The sequence below is a fragment of the Alosa pseudoharengus genome, unplaced genomic scaffold, assembly GCF_046254945.1.
Source record: "Alosa pseudoharengus isolate Yale_2024_CS ecotype anadromous, Long Island Sound unplaced genomic scaffold, YU_APseudo_1.1 YU_APseudo_1.1_scf_23, whole genome shotgun sequence".
Lineage (NCBI taxonomy): Eukaryota > Metazoa > Chordata > Actinopteri > Clupeiformes > Clupeidae > Alosa > Alosa pseudoharengus.
In genome coordinates, this window is record NW_027468685.1 from 13,718,265 (window position 1) to 13,734,529 (window position 16,265).

The 16,265-nt window shown below is 45.6% G+C and overlaps 1 protein-coding gene across 2 annotated transcripts in view; it reads right to left on the reverse strand.

Moving 5' to 3' along the window:
• ctdp1 (CTD (carboxy-terminal domain, RNA polymerase II, polypeptide A) phosphatase, subunit 1) overlaps nt 1–16,265 on the reverse strand; it is a 96,034-nt gene that overhangs the window by 55,658 nt on the left and 24,111 nt on the right. The window contains exon 11 of one of the 2 annotated variants that reach the window (XM_076301655.1): nt 13,040–13,169. In XM_076301655.1, the coding sequence (XP_076157770.1) occupies nt 13,040–13,169 (130 nt within the window). Of the gene's footprint in view, nt 1–13,039; nt 13,170–16,265 lie in introns of those variants that run through there. The other variant, XM_076301656.1, reaches the window with a different exon arrangement.

Consider the following 16,265-nt stretch of genomic DNA (forward strand, 5'->3'; position numbering starts at 1 on the left):
TTGGCAGAAAGTAGTTGAGTAGTTTGTACAGACTTTCTTAACTTTAGCGTCCGCCTATGTCTCTCTCTGCATGCAGTCACCAGAGGGCCTGAATGAGGGACCCAGAGGAGGTGGCAGGGGAAGGACAACCACACACACACACACTCATTAGCACTTACCGTGGTCTCATTAATAGCTCCTGAATAACAGTCACACAACAGGGGGAAGACACCACTGTGTTTTTGGAAAAAAAGGGAGACTACTTCACACCCCAATTAGATAACCTAAGATCGATCTCACACACACACACACACACACACACACACACACACACACACACACACACACACACACACACACACACACACACACACACACACACACACACACACACACACACACACACACACACACACACACACACACACACACACACACACACACACACACACACACACACACAATCTTAGACCAAACACAACACACACAATCTTAGACCAAACACACTCTCAGGTCACAGTGTAAAAGGTTATCCCCATGGCAACTCCGACGGAGACCACCCCTGCAGTGTGTTGATTCTGGCCTTCAGATGTATGTGGTCAATATGCTGCAGCTCTGGGACCACAGGGGGCTCCATCACTGATGGGGCCAACAAGCCTTAATGAGGCTAAAGCACAAAGAGCCCGCGGCAACAGTTGGTCAATACCTTCGGCTGAAGTTCCATTACAAAGACCAAAAACTCCATTCCAAGCTTGTCACACTATATTACAATGACTACAAAACTACATCTCAACTGTCTTTCAATGGAGAAGCCAGAGGGGGGGGGGGGTCTGTTTTAAAGTCTCCAAAGAAAATCCACATGGAAGCGGTCACAACAAATGAACATTAACAGAGAGAGTGACATGAGTGAAGTTGCTGGATAAATCATTTCGACTGATGTCTGCTCCACTGCTAGCCTGGAGATTCCAGACCCTGATAATCTAGAAAGATTCAGGGTCTGGCCACGAATAATGTAATGGCCCAACTCGAGGGGCGGCACCAAGCGCGCATTTGAAGATCTCACTTCACACAATTGGATAACACAATATGACCAATGTTTACTGACTGATTCCGGACTTCGATGCAATTGGATAACACTACGACTTTCATCAGTTTAGCTCACCTCTGGCCCGCCTATATCAGATACACTAATGTGATTGGCTCCCCGCGATTCAAGTGGAAAAAGTAACGTGCATCATTACTCATTGCCAAAGTGTCTCTCAGAGACAATTCAAATTGTGCTCTTGCGAGAACTCTGAAGTTTCCAGGGTACTCCACTGCATCCACTGATGCTGCTGTTTTTGGGCTTCTTTCCAACCCAAGAAGACCTCTAAACTTCTAGCTCTGTGATATTTTTCTTTTCATTTCAACACTACCACTGGGGCAATGCAGAAGAGTGCGATTACCTCTTTATCAAATAATAACAGCCACACTCTCTCTCTCTCTCTGGAGAAAGGAAACAAAATCCAAAATCTCTTCCCTTCCACACAAATAAATAATTAAACCCCCATCCTGCTCCAAACAGGCATGCTCGTTTTTAAAAGAGCAGCTTGGCTGATTACAATCTGACAAGCGCAACAAATTGGCTAATATTATCCCGGTATAATGATGGTTTTCCACTGCACCTTAGCCGACGTGCCAAGCTACTATTGGTTCCGGTGTCAGGGGTAATGTCAGGTGCCTTTGGCATCCGAGGGTGGAGCTGGTGCTGGTGGAGGCTTTCCTCTATCACCTCGGTATCATACAATTATCATCACTGCTGTAATTCATGCATGTAGCTTCAGAACAAGCAGCCCTTTGGCAGCTTATATAACCTAATGTGTTCCATCAGACAATGCTTTGGGTCTAACGACTCAGGAGGGAGTTGTACTTTGGAAGTGAAACTTTTGGGGGGGGTTTAAATACAGAGCTGTGTAATATTCTTGGGGGAGAGAATTAAGAAAGAGCTGAGTGAGTGAAAAAGGAAGAGAAATCTTCGTGGGTGCAGCCGTGGCCTACTGGTTAGTGCTTCGGACTTGTAACCGGAGGGTTGCCGGTTCGAACCCTGACCAGTAGGAACGGCTAAAGTGCCCTTGAGCAAGGCACCTAACCCCTCACTGCTCCCCGAGTGCCGCTGTTGTAGCAGGCAGCTCACTGCGCCGGGATTAATGTGTGCTTCACCTCACTGTGTGTTCACTGTGTGCTGAGTGTGTTTCACTAATTCACGGATTGGGATGAATGCAGACCCTCACAGGATCAAAAGAGTATATATACTTATACTTACACATTTTTTTGTTCAGAATGACCTCTCTCTAGGTTACATAGTAATAGAAGCACAAGTGAACACACATGCATGTGTGGAATGGAAAGAACAGAATATTAAAAATAAAACGAAAGAAAACAGAAAGTGAACATTTAAATAGTAGCTGACGTAAGCATTCTGGATAGCGGAGGCAGGATGATGGCAAAACAAAGCCTTTAACACACTTTCTGGAGCGATTCGGGGCAGAGCCGGGTTCCGCCAGTTCTGCACAACCAAGGCACTATTAATCTCTTGGGTGAGGTGTAAAGCGTATCGGTCTCAGAGATGGAGAGGAGGGTAGGGGAGGAGAGGAAGGAGCGGAGCAAATTCTCTCCCTTTGGCTCTTTTTTATGGTTTATTCATTGGGTATTTTTAGAGTTTGAAATATAAAAATCGGAGAAGGAAAAGAGAGGGCAGAATATCTGGGGAGCGACGGGCAGACAGTCTAATTTTATTTTATACTCCATGGGGATTTGTGAGAATAAACGAAAGGCAAGTTGAGACGAGGTCATGCAGGAGTCACCCTAGGTTTGGGCTGTTGAGACATCACTAAATATTAGAGACCGAATTCTTTAAGAGAATAGCAGCTGCTTGAAGCCAACAGAGGTGTCTAGAGAAGCACAGCCAGTCTTTGCAACCTGCAAGTTACAAAGACTACTAGCAATTATAAAAACAATACAATGAGAGGCGTGCATAGTCATAGGCATTAGAAAGGATGTCTTCCCTTCACTGAATAACCAACTTTACTCAAGAGATCATTTCACATTCACTCAAGTTTTCACACACAGAATGTGTCATATTAAAAATGTCTGCAAGTAAATCACATGCCATTCAGGAAACTGGATAAAACATTATGAAAATGAACAACTGATAGTCATCATGGGAACCAGTCTTTGTGAAATGCCAAGTTGCTCTAGCCAAAAGCACTTTCAGTCAGTATTCAATAAAATTACCTCTTCCCTCCAATAACACCTACTGTGTAATTACTTTGTGTGAACAGGATATTGACTTTGACTAAGCAGCGGTCTAATCAGAACCAAGCCAGGATACCGAATAAGAGCACCAACTTTGTCACTTTCCACTTCAGCTGAAAACGTTTTGATGTTTCGCACGGCGGGATGCTGTCTGTCATTCCTTAGTCTCATTTACAGACAGGCTAGGACTGAACAACTAAAAAAAAAAAAAAAAAAAACACTTGACTGAAAGCCTGTCATGAGTAATAAATGAATGACAGCGCTCGGAGTCAAAAACAAAGAGCACAGGAAGGGGCAAAAAGAATAACAAGGGGGAGAATAAGAAAGCAGAGAAAGAGATAAGTAAGAAAAGAGCTTGAGTACTGGTCCTCAACAGGGGTACGAAAGGCCATTTTGACCTCTGATGATTTTATGCGTAGAAGGCTCGCAAACTGACCTGAGTATTTAGTCCTGTGACATTTATCCTGCAACTATGCAGATAATGTTTCTGGATAAGAATTCAATATAGGTTAAAGCAATGATCCAGGTCATTCTTTTAAGTGCAGGCAAGCACACATTGTATTACTTTGGAGCTTGTCCATGGCAATGGTGACTTCAGTACCAGACTGTGAGTTCCATGAGGCTCAGTGAATTGTGTGACTTTTTGTGACTTCAGTACCAGACTGAGTTCCGTGAACTCCGTACAGAAAATGGATGATGTTTACCTGATGGTTCTCCCCCTCATGCAGGAACCTGTTCCCCTCGGGCGACTCCATGGTGTGCATTATCGACGACCGGGAGGACGTGTGGAAATGTGCTCCTAACCTGGTGACTGAAGAAGTACGTCTACTTCCAGGGGACGGGCGACATCAATGCACCACCAGGGTCTCGGGAGGCAGCCCGGAAAGGTAGGAGATAGGACTGCGCACAAACTTGTCCTCCCACACACTTATTACATTTCATTACATTACATTTTAGCATTTTACATTCAGCTAACTGTTCAGCTTGGATAGAAACCCACAGTAGACCCATATGTAGTACACTTTCTTACTCACTATAAACAACTGCATTCCCCTCAACAGGCCAGAGAACAGGTCCGAGTACAAAAACTGGCAAACGTTACTGTGAGACATCATTGCATGGTGGATGGATCACTATAGTGACCGTGCCACCACCACAATCAGCAGATCTAATAAGACTGAGATGATGGAGGAGCCTCTTCTCAGAGTTTCCCTGTCTGAAATAAGTAGCAAAAACTGCATGTATTGCACTTCAGACAGGAAAAGAACTAGTGTATGGGCATATAGAACACTGGGGTACTTCACCACAAAAATGGCATTACTGGAAATAATACAGAGTTCAAAATGGCCGTCTGGAACCTTTAGAACCTGGAGAGGGCCAGGCCCTGAGCTGGAACAGTGACATTTAAATGTGAACCTTGCCTATTCAGGGGAGACGAATTGCCTCAAAGCAAGCAATTAGAAGCTTTTCTTTTTTTTCAAAGCAAGGCTGGTGGAATGTTCCGGAATGTCAGAGAATGCATTTAGTAGAGGTCGGGAACAGCAGATGACATTTTAAACACACATTATCTGCAGGCCTCTAATGCATTAGTGTCCAAAGAATGACTCCCCTGTTCTGTGACGTGATCTGTGAGATGGCTTTGTCCTTTAACACAGTCAATTGACTGTATACACAGGATGTGACGGGCAGAGAAATGCAGATAAAGACATAAAAGACACAAATCATGAGGGTATACATCTACTGTATAACTTACAATTTCTTAAGATTGCCAAATAACATGAGCTGTTTAAAACTTGGTAATTACCTAATCTCCTTATCTAGGATGTCGATCACCTTGTACCAGGTGACCACTCAATGACGCAAACTTGGATTCATTCGCAGGTGTATCGCTATTAGACTCCGCTATTTTTTGACTCCCAAAATGGCGGCATCAACATCTCTATTCTGGTTGTTATGGGAACAATAAGGAATAGTGACGTTGGTCAGAAACCTCTATAGCCTTCATTTAAATAGTAACGGTCAATTCTAGATAAACATTCAATTGTCCATCTCACAGCGTTCCTCCATGGCTTACAAACTACTTGAACACACCAATGCAACATTCAGACATAAACTCTAATGCAACAACTCCATAGTCACACAAAGAAAAGTATTGTGTGCTAAAGTAATATAATTATCTATATATACACATGTCAACATTGCGTGGAAAAATGTTATCACTAGCAGCAAAAACACCGTAATGCATGCAATTACATGCAATTACATGCAATTACCCTGTACATTGTGCAGTCAGGCTCTCTCTCTCACTGTGTGTGTGTATGTGTGTGTGTGTGTGTGTGTGTGTGTGTGTGTGTGTGTGTGTGTGTGTGTGTGTGTGTGTGTGTGTGTGTGTGTGTGACATCCTTGCCTATTCCCCTGGAATGCACCAACCCTTATTCACTGTTCACAGCTCTACACGACCTCAAAAATTGTGCGTTTTCTCATGAAAACAGGCAAACAATGGAGGAAGAAAAAAGGGAGGGAAAAGCCACCGTCTGAACTCCACAGAGCTTTACAGCCCAAACATTTCCAAAAAAACGCCACATTTCCACAACAAGACCCAATCACTGGTCACTAGGGGCCCTTCTGTTTTCTTCAAATCAATATGTGATGCACGTAGTCTGCGGTATTATCACCTCAGGTGATAAGCCTGCTCTATATGCCAGTGTATATGTGTGTGTGTGTGTGTATGTGTGTGTGTGTGTGTGTGTGTGTGTGTGTGTGTGAACAAAGAGCCCGTCTCTACGGATAGTGCTGGTGCTGACCCAGGCGGCACTGTTAATTTACATCCGATGAGTGGGAGCGGCTGGTAAACAGTAACAGGCAGCCTCATGGCTTTGTCCCCACCCCCACCGGTCACTCACTCAGATTAACGAGAAGTGACTGATGCAGGCCTCACTCTCGTTCTACGGTTTTTTTTCTCTCCGCTCTCAGGATGAAAAATGACGGTATTAAAAGGGACATTTATCAGTCTGTCCAGGGGTGGTGGCGAGTGGTGAGGACACGTGACAAAAATAGATCTCCATGGAGGACAGGATCGTGCCATTACATGCCACAACATGTTTGGGCATGACGGCATCCTGTCACATTTAAACGGTGCAGGAGCCATTTACGATTGGTTCATAGACACCCACAACCCATAGACCAGACTGAGAGTAGATATCTAAACCCTTTGACTACAAGCGTACATCATTCCTACAACACTGACCTGAGGCTGCGAAAACCTATTCCAGGGTCTTCGTCTTGATTAAAACACCAGTGCAAAATTAGAGAATACCACATTTTGGGCATACCCAAACACCACATGGCTCATAGTGCTCTTGCAAGAAATATGGTGGTCGAATGGACAGAATGCATTACCACATTCTGTTGAATACCAGGAGCCAGACACCATTTGGTTGATGGATGCCTGTAGAATGTGTGGGCACGATCACGTAATAGATGGCATAACTTTGGTTGGCACTGCAAGAAACTTGTGTACCTGTAAGTGACAGAGCTGCACAAGGCCCAAGTGAGAACAACACCTCAGGACAGTCTCCATTTCACAGCTCCAGGCAAAATATTGAAATGCTACAGGACACAAGATTCGGTTTGATGAAACACACAAGCATGCAAACAAACACACACACAGAGAGTGAGAGAAAGAGAGAGAGAGAGACTCAGAAGTACAGAAATGCATGTTGCTGACTCATTCAGTTTCTAACAGAACTTTTTAATATAATTCAAAGGTGCGGAGGCTGTTGGTTTTGCAGCTGTGCTGTGGAGGCGGGTCGGGACCACAACATAAGGTAAGCAGAACCCCTTCTCCCTTTGCCACCTGACCACCCGACTCTGTACCTGAACACCCAGACACCTTGCTTATTCAATTGTTACAAAAACATGAAACGCTGTTGGTTGTTACTTTTAAAAAGTCCTGACCAAACATGGAGAAGTCTCCAAGGTTTACCTCAAGTGAGGTTCTCTCTGGTGTGAATGCTGGGAGTGAGTTTTACATGTGGATGTTTGAAAAGGGGGGAAAAGGATGGAAACGCCAGCACGGAGGAGAAAGGATGGAAAGGGGGGAAAGGATGGAAACGCCAGCGCGGAGGAGAAAGGGATCCCGAGTAACTGGCAGGGGGCGAGCACAGCGGAGCGGAGGACAGGCAGCACTGAGTTGGGAGGTTCTGACAAAGGGAGACAGGCCAGCGGCGCGGCGGACCAGGGGAGCGTGGAAACGGGGAAAGAGGAGAAAACATGACGGGGACGGAGACGGCGAGGAGGAAAGTGGCGTCAGAGGAGGCGCAGAGGCGATGTTTCTAGGTCACTGATTCGAGGCAGGCGGGGTGGGGGGTGGTGGGTGTGTGTGTGGGGGGGGGGGGGCAACGACAACCGCGCATCCCCCATTTTCACACTTCAGAGGGGAAAAAAGGAGGACTAAAAAGAAAGCAACGCAAACTGGGAACGAGGAGGAGAGAAAATGAAATCTATTCTGACTGAATAGCCTGACACTGCACTTTTACTCTGCCGGAGTCATGAGCCGTATCCGTGAGCAACTGGGTTACAAAACTTTCCATTTTTTCCCCCTCTGCCTTGCAGGCAGACTTAAACTCGCCTGCCTCAAATAGTCTGTGAGCGTGCATGTGTGCGTGTGTGTGTGTGTGCACGTGTGTGTGTGTGTGTCCAGGCTGTCATCAGCCCAGCCATGACCGATGTAAGTGATGTGTAGATCATTCAATTGATTTAGATTTGGGGCTGGGAGGCGTGCCGGGTCACAGCCAGGGTAGCAGCTCAGGCTCACTGCCGCCAGTGGGGAGTTTTCAAGTGTAGACAGTCCTTCAGTACCAAGCACTGTATAAGTATAAGTATAGTATAAGTATATATACTCTTTTGATCCCGTGAGGGAAATTTGGTCTCTGCATTTATCCCAATCCGTGAATTAGTGAAACACACTCAGCACACAGTGAACACACAGTGAGGTGAAGCACACACTAATCCCGGCGCAGTGAGCTGCCTGCAACAACAGCGGCGCTCGTGGAGCAGTGAGGGGTTACAGTAGGGGCCTTGCTCAAGGGCACTTCAGCCGTGCCTACTGGTCGGGGTTCGAACCGGCAACCCTTCGGTTACAAGTCCGATGCACTTACCAGTAGGCCACGGCTGCCCCTTGTATACACAGCCTATAGCAAAAGAGAACAGAGGAAAAGCTCAAACTGGATGGATGGTGAGTGAGGGAGGAAAAAGAGGGAATGTGAAAGAGAAAATGGAAGCGATGAGTCAGCAAGACAACCTCACATGTCTGTCTTCCGCCTTCAACCCATGTGTGATTGTGTCATTACTATTTTATTCACTGACTGCGCACTCTTGCCTGCCAGGCTGGTTTCCCTTCGGAGCTGCGGCATCAGCCCCTGCAAAGTTTAGATTGAAGTTTCCACGTCCTCGGCACTTCACCTCGCCCAGTTCCAGCAGCTCTTACAGGTTACGGGTTAAGGCTTCTGAAACATTTAGAGCTTAAATTAAGTGCCGGAGCGTCCTTCAATGAGCGCCGAAGGCAGCTGCGAGGAGGTTTCGAGTTCAAGAGTTATCTTGTCAGCTTTTTTTTTACAGCATGCTGAGAAAGTCAGGTGAGGGAAAGAAGAGAGAATGATACAAAAAAGAAACAAAGAAAGACCAAAAGCAAAAAAACAAAAAGAAAGAAAGAGAGAAAGACAGAAAGAAACAAAGAAAGAAAGAGAGAATCAGATGAGGACAGAGGCTGCGAAGCAGAAAGTGGACAAATAAACAAAGTGGAAGGCAGCAAAGGAAAGAGCGACACAGTAAACGAAAGAAACAGAGAGAGAAATTGAGAGCGACATCGATATTCTCTCCAGATGCTGCGCTCCGTGTGGCGCGAGTGGCATCCAGAGGGGGCATCCTGGAGCTGGTAAACAAAGCGTGGCTGAATGCCAGCGGAGGGCTGCGCCGTGCCACTCTGATGTTACCGGATAATTCGCCGGCTTTTTAATTAGCCCTCCTCTGCCTAAAAGCTTTTTTCGAGACGGCACTTTTTCAAATGAGGACGGCGCGGGACAACGGGAATCACAGTTGCTCATGAATAAATTAGGGATTCGGCAGAGACTTCAGAACTTCAGAAACAGAACGGTTGATGAGGACAGACAAACACACACACACAGTTCATCAGTTCCTTACACACACACACACACACACAGACACAGACACAGACACAGACACAGACACAGACACAGACACAGACAGACAGACAGACAGACAGACAGACAGACAGACAGACAGACAGACACACACACACACACACACACACACACACACACACACACACACACACACACACACACACACACACACACACACACACACACACACACACACACACACACGGTCAAAGCTGAATGCAGGTGCTGAAAACAAGATAGGCAACAGGCAGGCTGTGGGCATGGCACAAACATGTCAGGCACAATGATGGACAACAATTCCCAAAAACATTGTTTGGCACAACTCAAAGACTGACTGGGTCCCCATACATCTGTGGCAAGTAGTAGGATGTGTTTGCTGTGGAGTTGTGTGTTTTTGTTGTGTGCTGTGGGCTGCGGGTGAGAGGTTTTGGCAGTGTGTGCCAAGAGTTCGTGGCAGCCTGCAGCCTTTCATTTAAAAGTCAAAGCAGGCCACAATCAGCCTCCGAGGGCTTCAAAGGCAACAGAGCACATGTTCTAGGGAGACAACAGACAGCGGCCCACACACGTTCAACACTGCTACATGACAGAAAAGCAAACTAACTGTGTGTGCGTGTGTGTGTGTGTGCGTGTGTATGTGTGTATGAGGAACTGATGAACTTTGTGTGTCTGACAGCATTGTGTGTGTGTGTGTGCGTGTGTTCCACATATGAGTGTATGAATGACAATCTGTATGTGTGTCTGTGTGTTCTAATCTACAGAGATGTACCCTTTCAATGTCTTGCTCGATGCCCTGAGGGCACAGAGAGCTGTGATCCACTACTGGCATACAGAACCAAATGCCACTCAAACAAGCCACCATGGGTATATCAGTCCCAGCACTGCAGAGTGCCAATATACTGCCTCTATGATAGAGGCAGAACAGTGTTGAGGCAGTGTCCATCATAGACCCAATCACTGCTGAAGGCCAGAGCATTGTGTGTTATAGAAGCTTAAATATGTCTTTTTAAAATCTATGCTAGTAAGAAATTCTGAAACCTTCAAAGGTTGGACCTTACTTAAAACATCAGCTATAGAATTTTGGTGATAAAATTGTTGTCTTTTGGTTTTCAAGGCAGGGCAACAGATCAAAATATGTCTCACTGACACTGCCTCAACGATAGACACTGCCCCAACACTGTTTGATAGACACTGCCTCAACACTGTTCTGCCTCTATGATAGACACTGCCTCAACACTGTTCTAAATCTATGATAGACACTGCTTCTACACTGTTCTGTCTCTTTGATAGACACTGCCTCAACACACTGCCTCTATGATAGACACTGCCTCAACACACTGTCTCTTTGATAGACACTGCCTCAACACTGTTCTGTCTCTTTGATAGAGGCAGTGTGTTGAGGCAGTGTCTATCATAGAGGCTGAACAGTGTTGAGGCAGTGTCTATCATAGAGGCTGAACAGTGTTGAGGCAGTGTCTATCATAGAGGCTGAACAGTGTTGAGGCAGTCTCTATCATAGAGGCAGTATGTTGAGGCAGTGTCTATCATAGAGGCTGAACAGTGTTGAGGCAGTGTCTATCATAGAGGCTGAACAGTGTTGAGGCAGTCTCTATCATAGAGGCAGTATGTTGAGGCAGTGTCTATCATAGAGGCAGTGTGTTGAGACAGTGTCTATCATAGAGACAGAACAATTTTGACACTGCCTCTATGATAGACACTGCCTCAACACACTGCCTCTATGATAGACACTGCCTCAACATACTGCCTCTATAATAGACACTGCCTCAACACTGTTTGGCTTCTATGCCTCAACACACTGCCTCAAAACTGTTCTGTCTCTATGATAGACACTGTCTCAACACACTGCCTCTATGATGGACACTGTCTCAACACACTGCCTCAACACTGTTTGGCCTCTATGCCTCAACACACTGCCTCAAAACTGTTCTGTCTCTATGATAGACACTGTCTCAACACACTGCATCTATGATGGACACTGTCTCAACAAATTGCCTCAACACTGTTTGGCCTCTATGCCTCAACACACTGCCTCAAAACTGTTCTGTCTCTATGATAGACACTGTCTCAACACACTGCCTCTATGATGGACACGGTCTCAACAAATTGCCTCAACACTGTTTGGCCTCTATGCCTCAACACACTGCCTCTATGATAGGTACTGCCTCAACACTGTTCTGCCTCACTCATCTATGCTGAACCTGCCCTCTTTTAAAATGACTTACTCACTCTCTATGTTCTATTGCCACTAGACTTCAGCCCTTATTTCTCTCAACTGTGAGATAGCTCTTATTACGCCTCCCTCCAATACTACCCCGATTCTCATTCTAGCCCACAACCAACTTTTTACTCTCCCGCATCACCTTTTCCCACGCTCATCTTGCCTCACACTCATCCTCCTCAAAAGCACATTAGCTGCCTTCTCACTTTACCGGCGCCAATCCATCAGGTCTCTCTGCATCCGCACACGGCCTCAACACAATGGAGACCTACCAATGCTGTGCGAAGAATCTGGATGTAGTGTGTGTGAGTGTGAGTGTCTGTGTGAGTGTGAGTGTGTGTGTGTGTGTGAGTGTGAGTGTGTGTGTGTGTGTGTGAGTGTGTGTGTGTGCGAGAGAGACAGAGAAAGGATGAAAAATAGGGAGGGAGGGAAAGCATGTTGTGCTGCTTCCGAGGACTACTGCCGTGAGAGTTAATCAGATATGTGTCCTGGAGCACAGCATCTGGTGGTGTTTCAGTGCAAACTTTCCATCTTTCCATCGAAATGCCGAATCTCACCATGCCATGGGAGGCGCTCTGAGAATAAGACTATGCGACACATGCAAATACCACACACACACACACGCACGCGCACACGCACACACGCTTCAATGGATGAGAGGAGTAAGCAGGAGAGTATTATATGAGTGGCGTGTGTATGGCGTGAATAGTATGTGCCAGAGAAGTATTCCCACCTAGACGTTGATGGATGGTGTGCTGTCCTCTGCCATCTCATTTGTCTCCCCACCTGCCACCCCAGTGCTAGCTGTGATTACAACTTTTGGATAACTCCTCTTTGCTCCACACAAACTTTGTAAGAATCTACTAAAATATGTGAATTGTTGTTAATAACCAATGATAAAACACGTGTGAAGTGGATAATAATGTTTTATACCATTATTATCATAGATCATACACTAAGCTCACCCCTACAACTATGAAACTACAGGCAAGGATTTGTCCAAGGACAGAGTCAAGGACAGTCCATGAAAACAACTGCAGGTCCGTATTTCTTACATGCTTGTTAGTGTGTGTGTGTGTGTGTGTGTAAGTGTGAGTGTGAGTGTGAGTGAAGTGCTACCTCCTCATCCATGCGACAGAGCGTGTACAGTGTGTGTGTGTGGGTGGGTGAGTGAGAGAGAGAGGGAGGGGGAGAGAGATGTGTGTGTGTGTGTGTGTGTGTGTGTGTGTGTGTATGTGTGTGTGTGCACAATAGAAAGATAGATAGATAGATGCTTTATTGATCCCCAAGGGGAAATTTTAAGAATTTAATTGAATTCAATTGCTACCTCTTTGTCCATGAGGTCCAGGTCCTCCTTACAGAACGTGTACAGGGGGTTGGTTTCGGACATGCTGGGCTGCCGGTCCCGTCGGGATGGCCCTGGCTGCTCGTCATCCTGCTGCTGCTGCCCCCCCGCGCTGCAAACCAACACACCAGTTCACATCAACAACAACGCAACGGAAAAAAAACTCTGGGGCCATGCACACCACTTTCTCATAAATTAGTAACTCAGTAACTCAAGTTAAATGGGCACAAGCAAAGTCATTAGCATTTAAATAAGTGTTTAGAAAACAACAGCTCTTGTCAAGAGTTGAGGGTACCATAGAAAAGCACTACATCTGCCCCCTGGGGGAAGTTAGGAGTTTTTTTAATGTCTTGTTCAAGGACGTTTCTGACACGCAGCCAGGAGGAGCTGGACTTCCACCAGGAGCCTTCTCAGTCTCAGTCAAGGCCAGCTGTCCAGAGAATCACTTGAGTTCTAACTCACTGCCTTTACTGTTGACTTTACTGCTCATACTAAAGCATTGGGATGGGTTAGGAATTAATTCCTTTTTCACAGGGATCCCTAAATACAGTAGGCCCAACAGCAATGTCCAGTGGAGATTTCTCCTATTGAGGTAAAAAATGCAGGTTTATCCACTGAGAACTGTGTGAGTGGAGATTGAGATTTATAGGAAACGTGTGTGAAGTATTTAAAAGATGTTGTGGACAAAGATGACAGCAGTATTGGGGATAGCTATCAACGCTAATATGGTACTTCATGGCAAGTAGCCCAGCAAAATATTGCTGACATTGTCACTTGTGTTGTTGCCAACATGATGGTGAAACTATTTCATAATCTCCCTACAGGGTTAGCACTGAATCCTTGGACCAAAGGATTTTGTGAATGCTCCAGGCTGGCTTAGCTGGAATGTAACAGACGACACACTGTTCTCATTTAAAAGAAGAAGTTTTACCTATTCCAAAAAATGCATGAATTTATACAGCCAAGTTTGCACTTTTTGTAATAAACAGCAGACTGGGTAATGGGCTTGGCACAGTGTTGACTTGTTTAATGTTAGTGGTTCAAGTTGCAGTTGGGTTGAATTAATTCACTGGTAGGCATGCATCCAAGGCAAGAGTGTAGGCTTTGTTAATATAGGCCCCTTATATTAATCAGACACAGATCTTTATGTGCATGTGACATGGTACCATCACACTAAAAGCAAGTTATACGAGCCACAATCACTCTCACCTCTCCCTCTGTGTGTGTGTGTGTGTGTGTGTGTGTGTGTGTGTGTGTGTGTGTGTGTGTGTGTGTGTGTGTGTGTGTGTGTGTGTGTGTGTGTGTGTGTGTGTGTTTTACACGTTTGCATTTTGCATCACAGACATCACAAAATCAGGGGGAGACGGGGAGCCAAGGACAGGTGTAACGACCACGCTGTGCGGCGCTGTAAACACACCTCATTTGTCTATAAATAAAAGGACAGATGCTAGCCATTAAAGTTTCAATTCGTCAAATCGGGACACATGTAGCACAGCAACACACACAGGGAAGGGCAGAGGGAGAAAGGAAGAAAGAGAAGAAAGAAAGAAAGAAAGAAAGAAAGAAAGAAAGAAAGAAAGAAAGAAAGAAAGAAAGAAAGAAAGAAAGAGGGCAGGAAAACAAGCAGGACATACAGACTCAAACAGAGCCTCTCAATAAACAAAAGAAAGGGGAAGTGGGTACAGGATGCATAGGTTAGGAAATAAATAGACAAGAAACTAATACTACCGTGTCTATAAGAGTTTGAGGAATTAGGTAGAAGACTTCCAGGTAACAGGAGATAAAAAGACAAAAAGTGAAACACGCAATAAACTAACACTAGTGTCTTTGAAATATGCGGTCTCATGTTCTTTGAGCCAATTATGAGATTCAGCAGGCTGATACTGTCGTTGTGGAAGGAGAAACTTCTTAAAGCCAGTGTGGTGATTTGGGCACTCAGCAGTGGGCCTGCAAGCCCTCTCAAGCCCCACAGCCTCAGTGATGGAGAGGGAACGAAAGACTCCGGGCCACCACAGAGCAAAAACCTCTTTCGGTTTATTAATGTGATTTTGCCTGCGTGGCGTCTTATCGCAGAACAGGGCTTTCAGCCGTTGCCTGGGAGACTGCCACCACTGCTGCCCACTCCGGAGTGGAGTCTAGCAGTCATTACTAAGAAGCTAGCTAGCACACATGCACACACACACACACACACACACATTGCATACACACACACTAGCACACATACGCACAAACACAAACAGGTTGTTTCTGAATATATACCAATTGAGCACAGTGCAGAAAACTAACAATGAGTAGCAATACAACACAGTCAAGTATTAGACATTTCTCTCACTCAGAGCGCATACACACAAAAAAAAAAATCAGAAAAGCTTTATTTGCTCTAGGCACACACACACACACACACACACACACACACACACACACACACACACACACACACACACACACACACACACACACACACACACACACACACACACACACACACACACACACACACACACGATGAATTGGCAGAGGATTACTGGATCAGACACATGGTTCTCCTATACAAAGGAGGCGTTTCTGGGCCAGACATGCACACACCTACACACTCCCCCAGTTACTGAGACACACAAACACACACCCTGTGGAAGAAGCTAGCTTTGCGACCACACATGCACACACCCTTTGACATACCAGCAATCTGAGCAGATTTATTCTATGAGCTGGATGTAGTGGACCAACGATACTGCTGAAGGCCTCGTAGGTGGAGTGCACAGACATACACACACACACACACCACACATAGACTTCTACTTCACCTATGGCATGAAATGTGAGATGCCAGCCAACTCAAAATGACTCTCCGTGAGTGTGTGTATGTGTGTTAGTATAAGACAAAAGAGTTTGCACTCCGAAAAGCTGCTTTGTCACGCTGTTTTTTGCAAACAGTGCCTTACAAACGGAATGCATTCTGTTGTAGTGAGTGTGTGTGTGTGTGTGTGTGTGTGTGTGTGTGTGTGTGTGTGTGTGTGTGGAGGAGTGTGTGGTGTGCTACTGCAATGTGATTGTGTGCAGGTGTGGGTGTGTATTTGTGTGCTGAATTACCACAGTGCAGTGAGCCTTGACAAAGACAGCCCTAGCCTCTGTGAAGCAAGCACGACTGCAGCGTTTCACAGAAATCAGCTTTTCATAAATGTGAACTTGGAAGGAAATTCTCTGATGG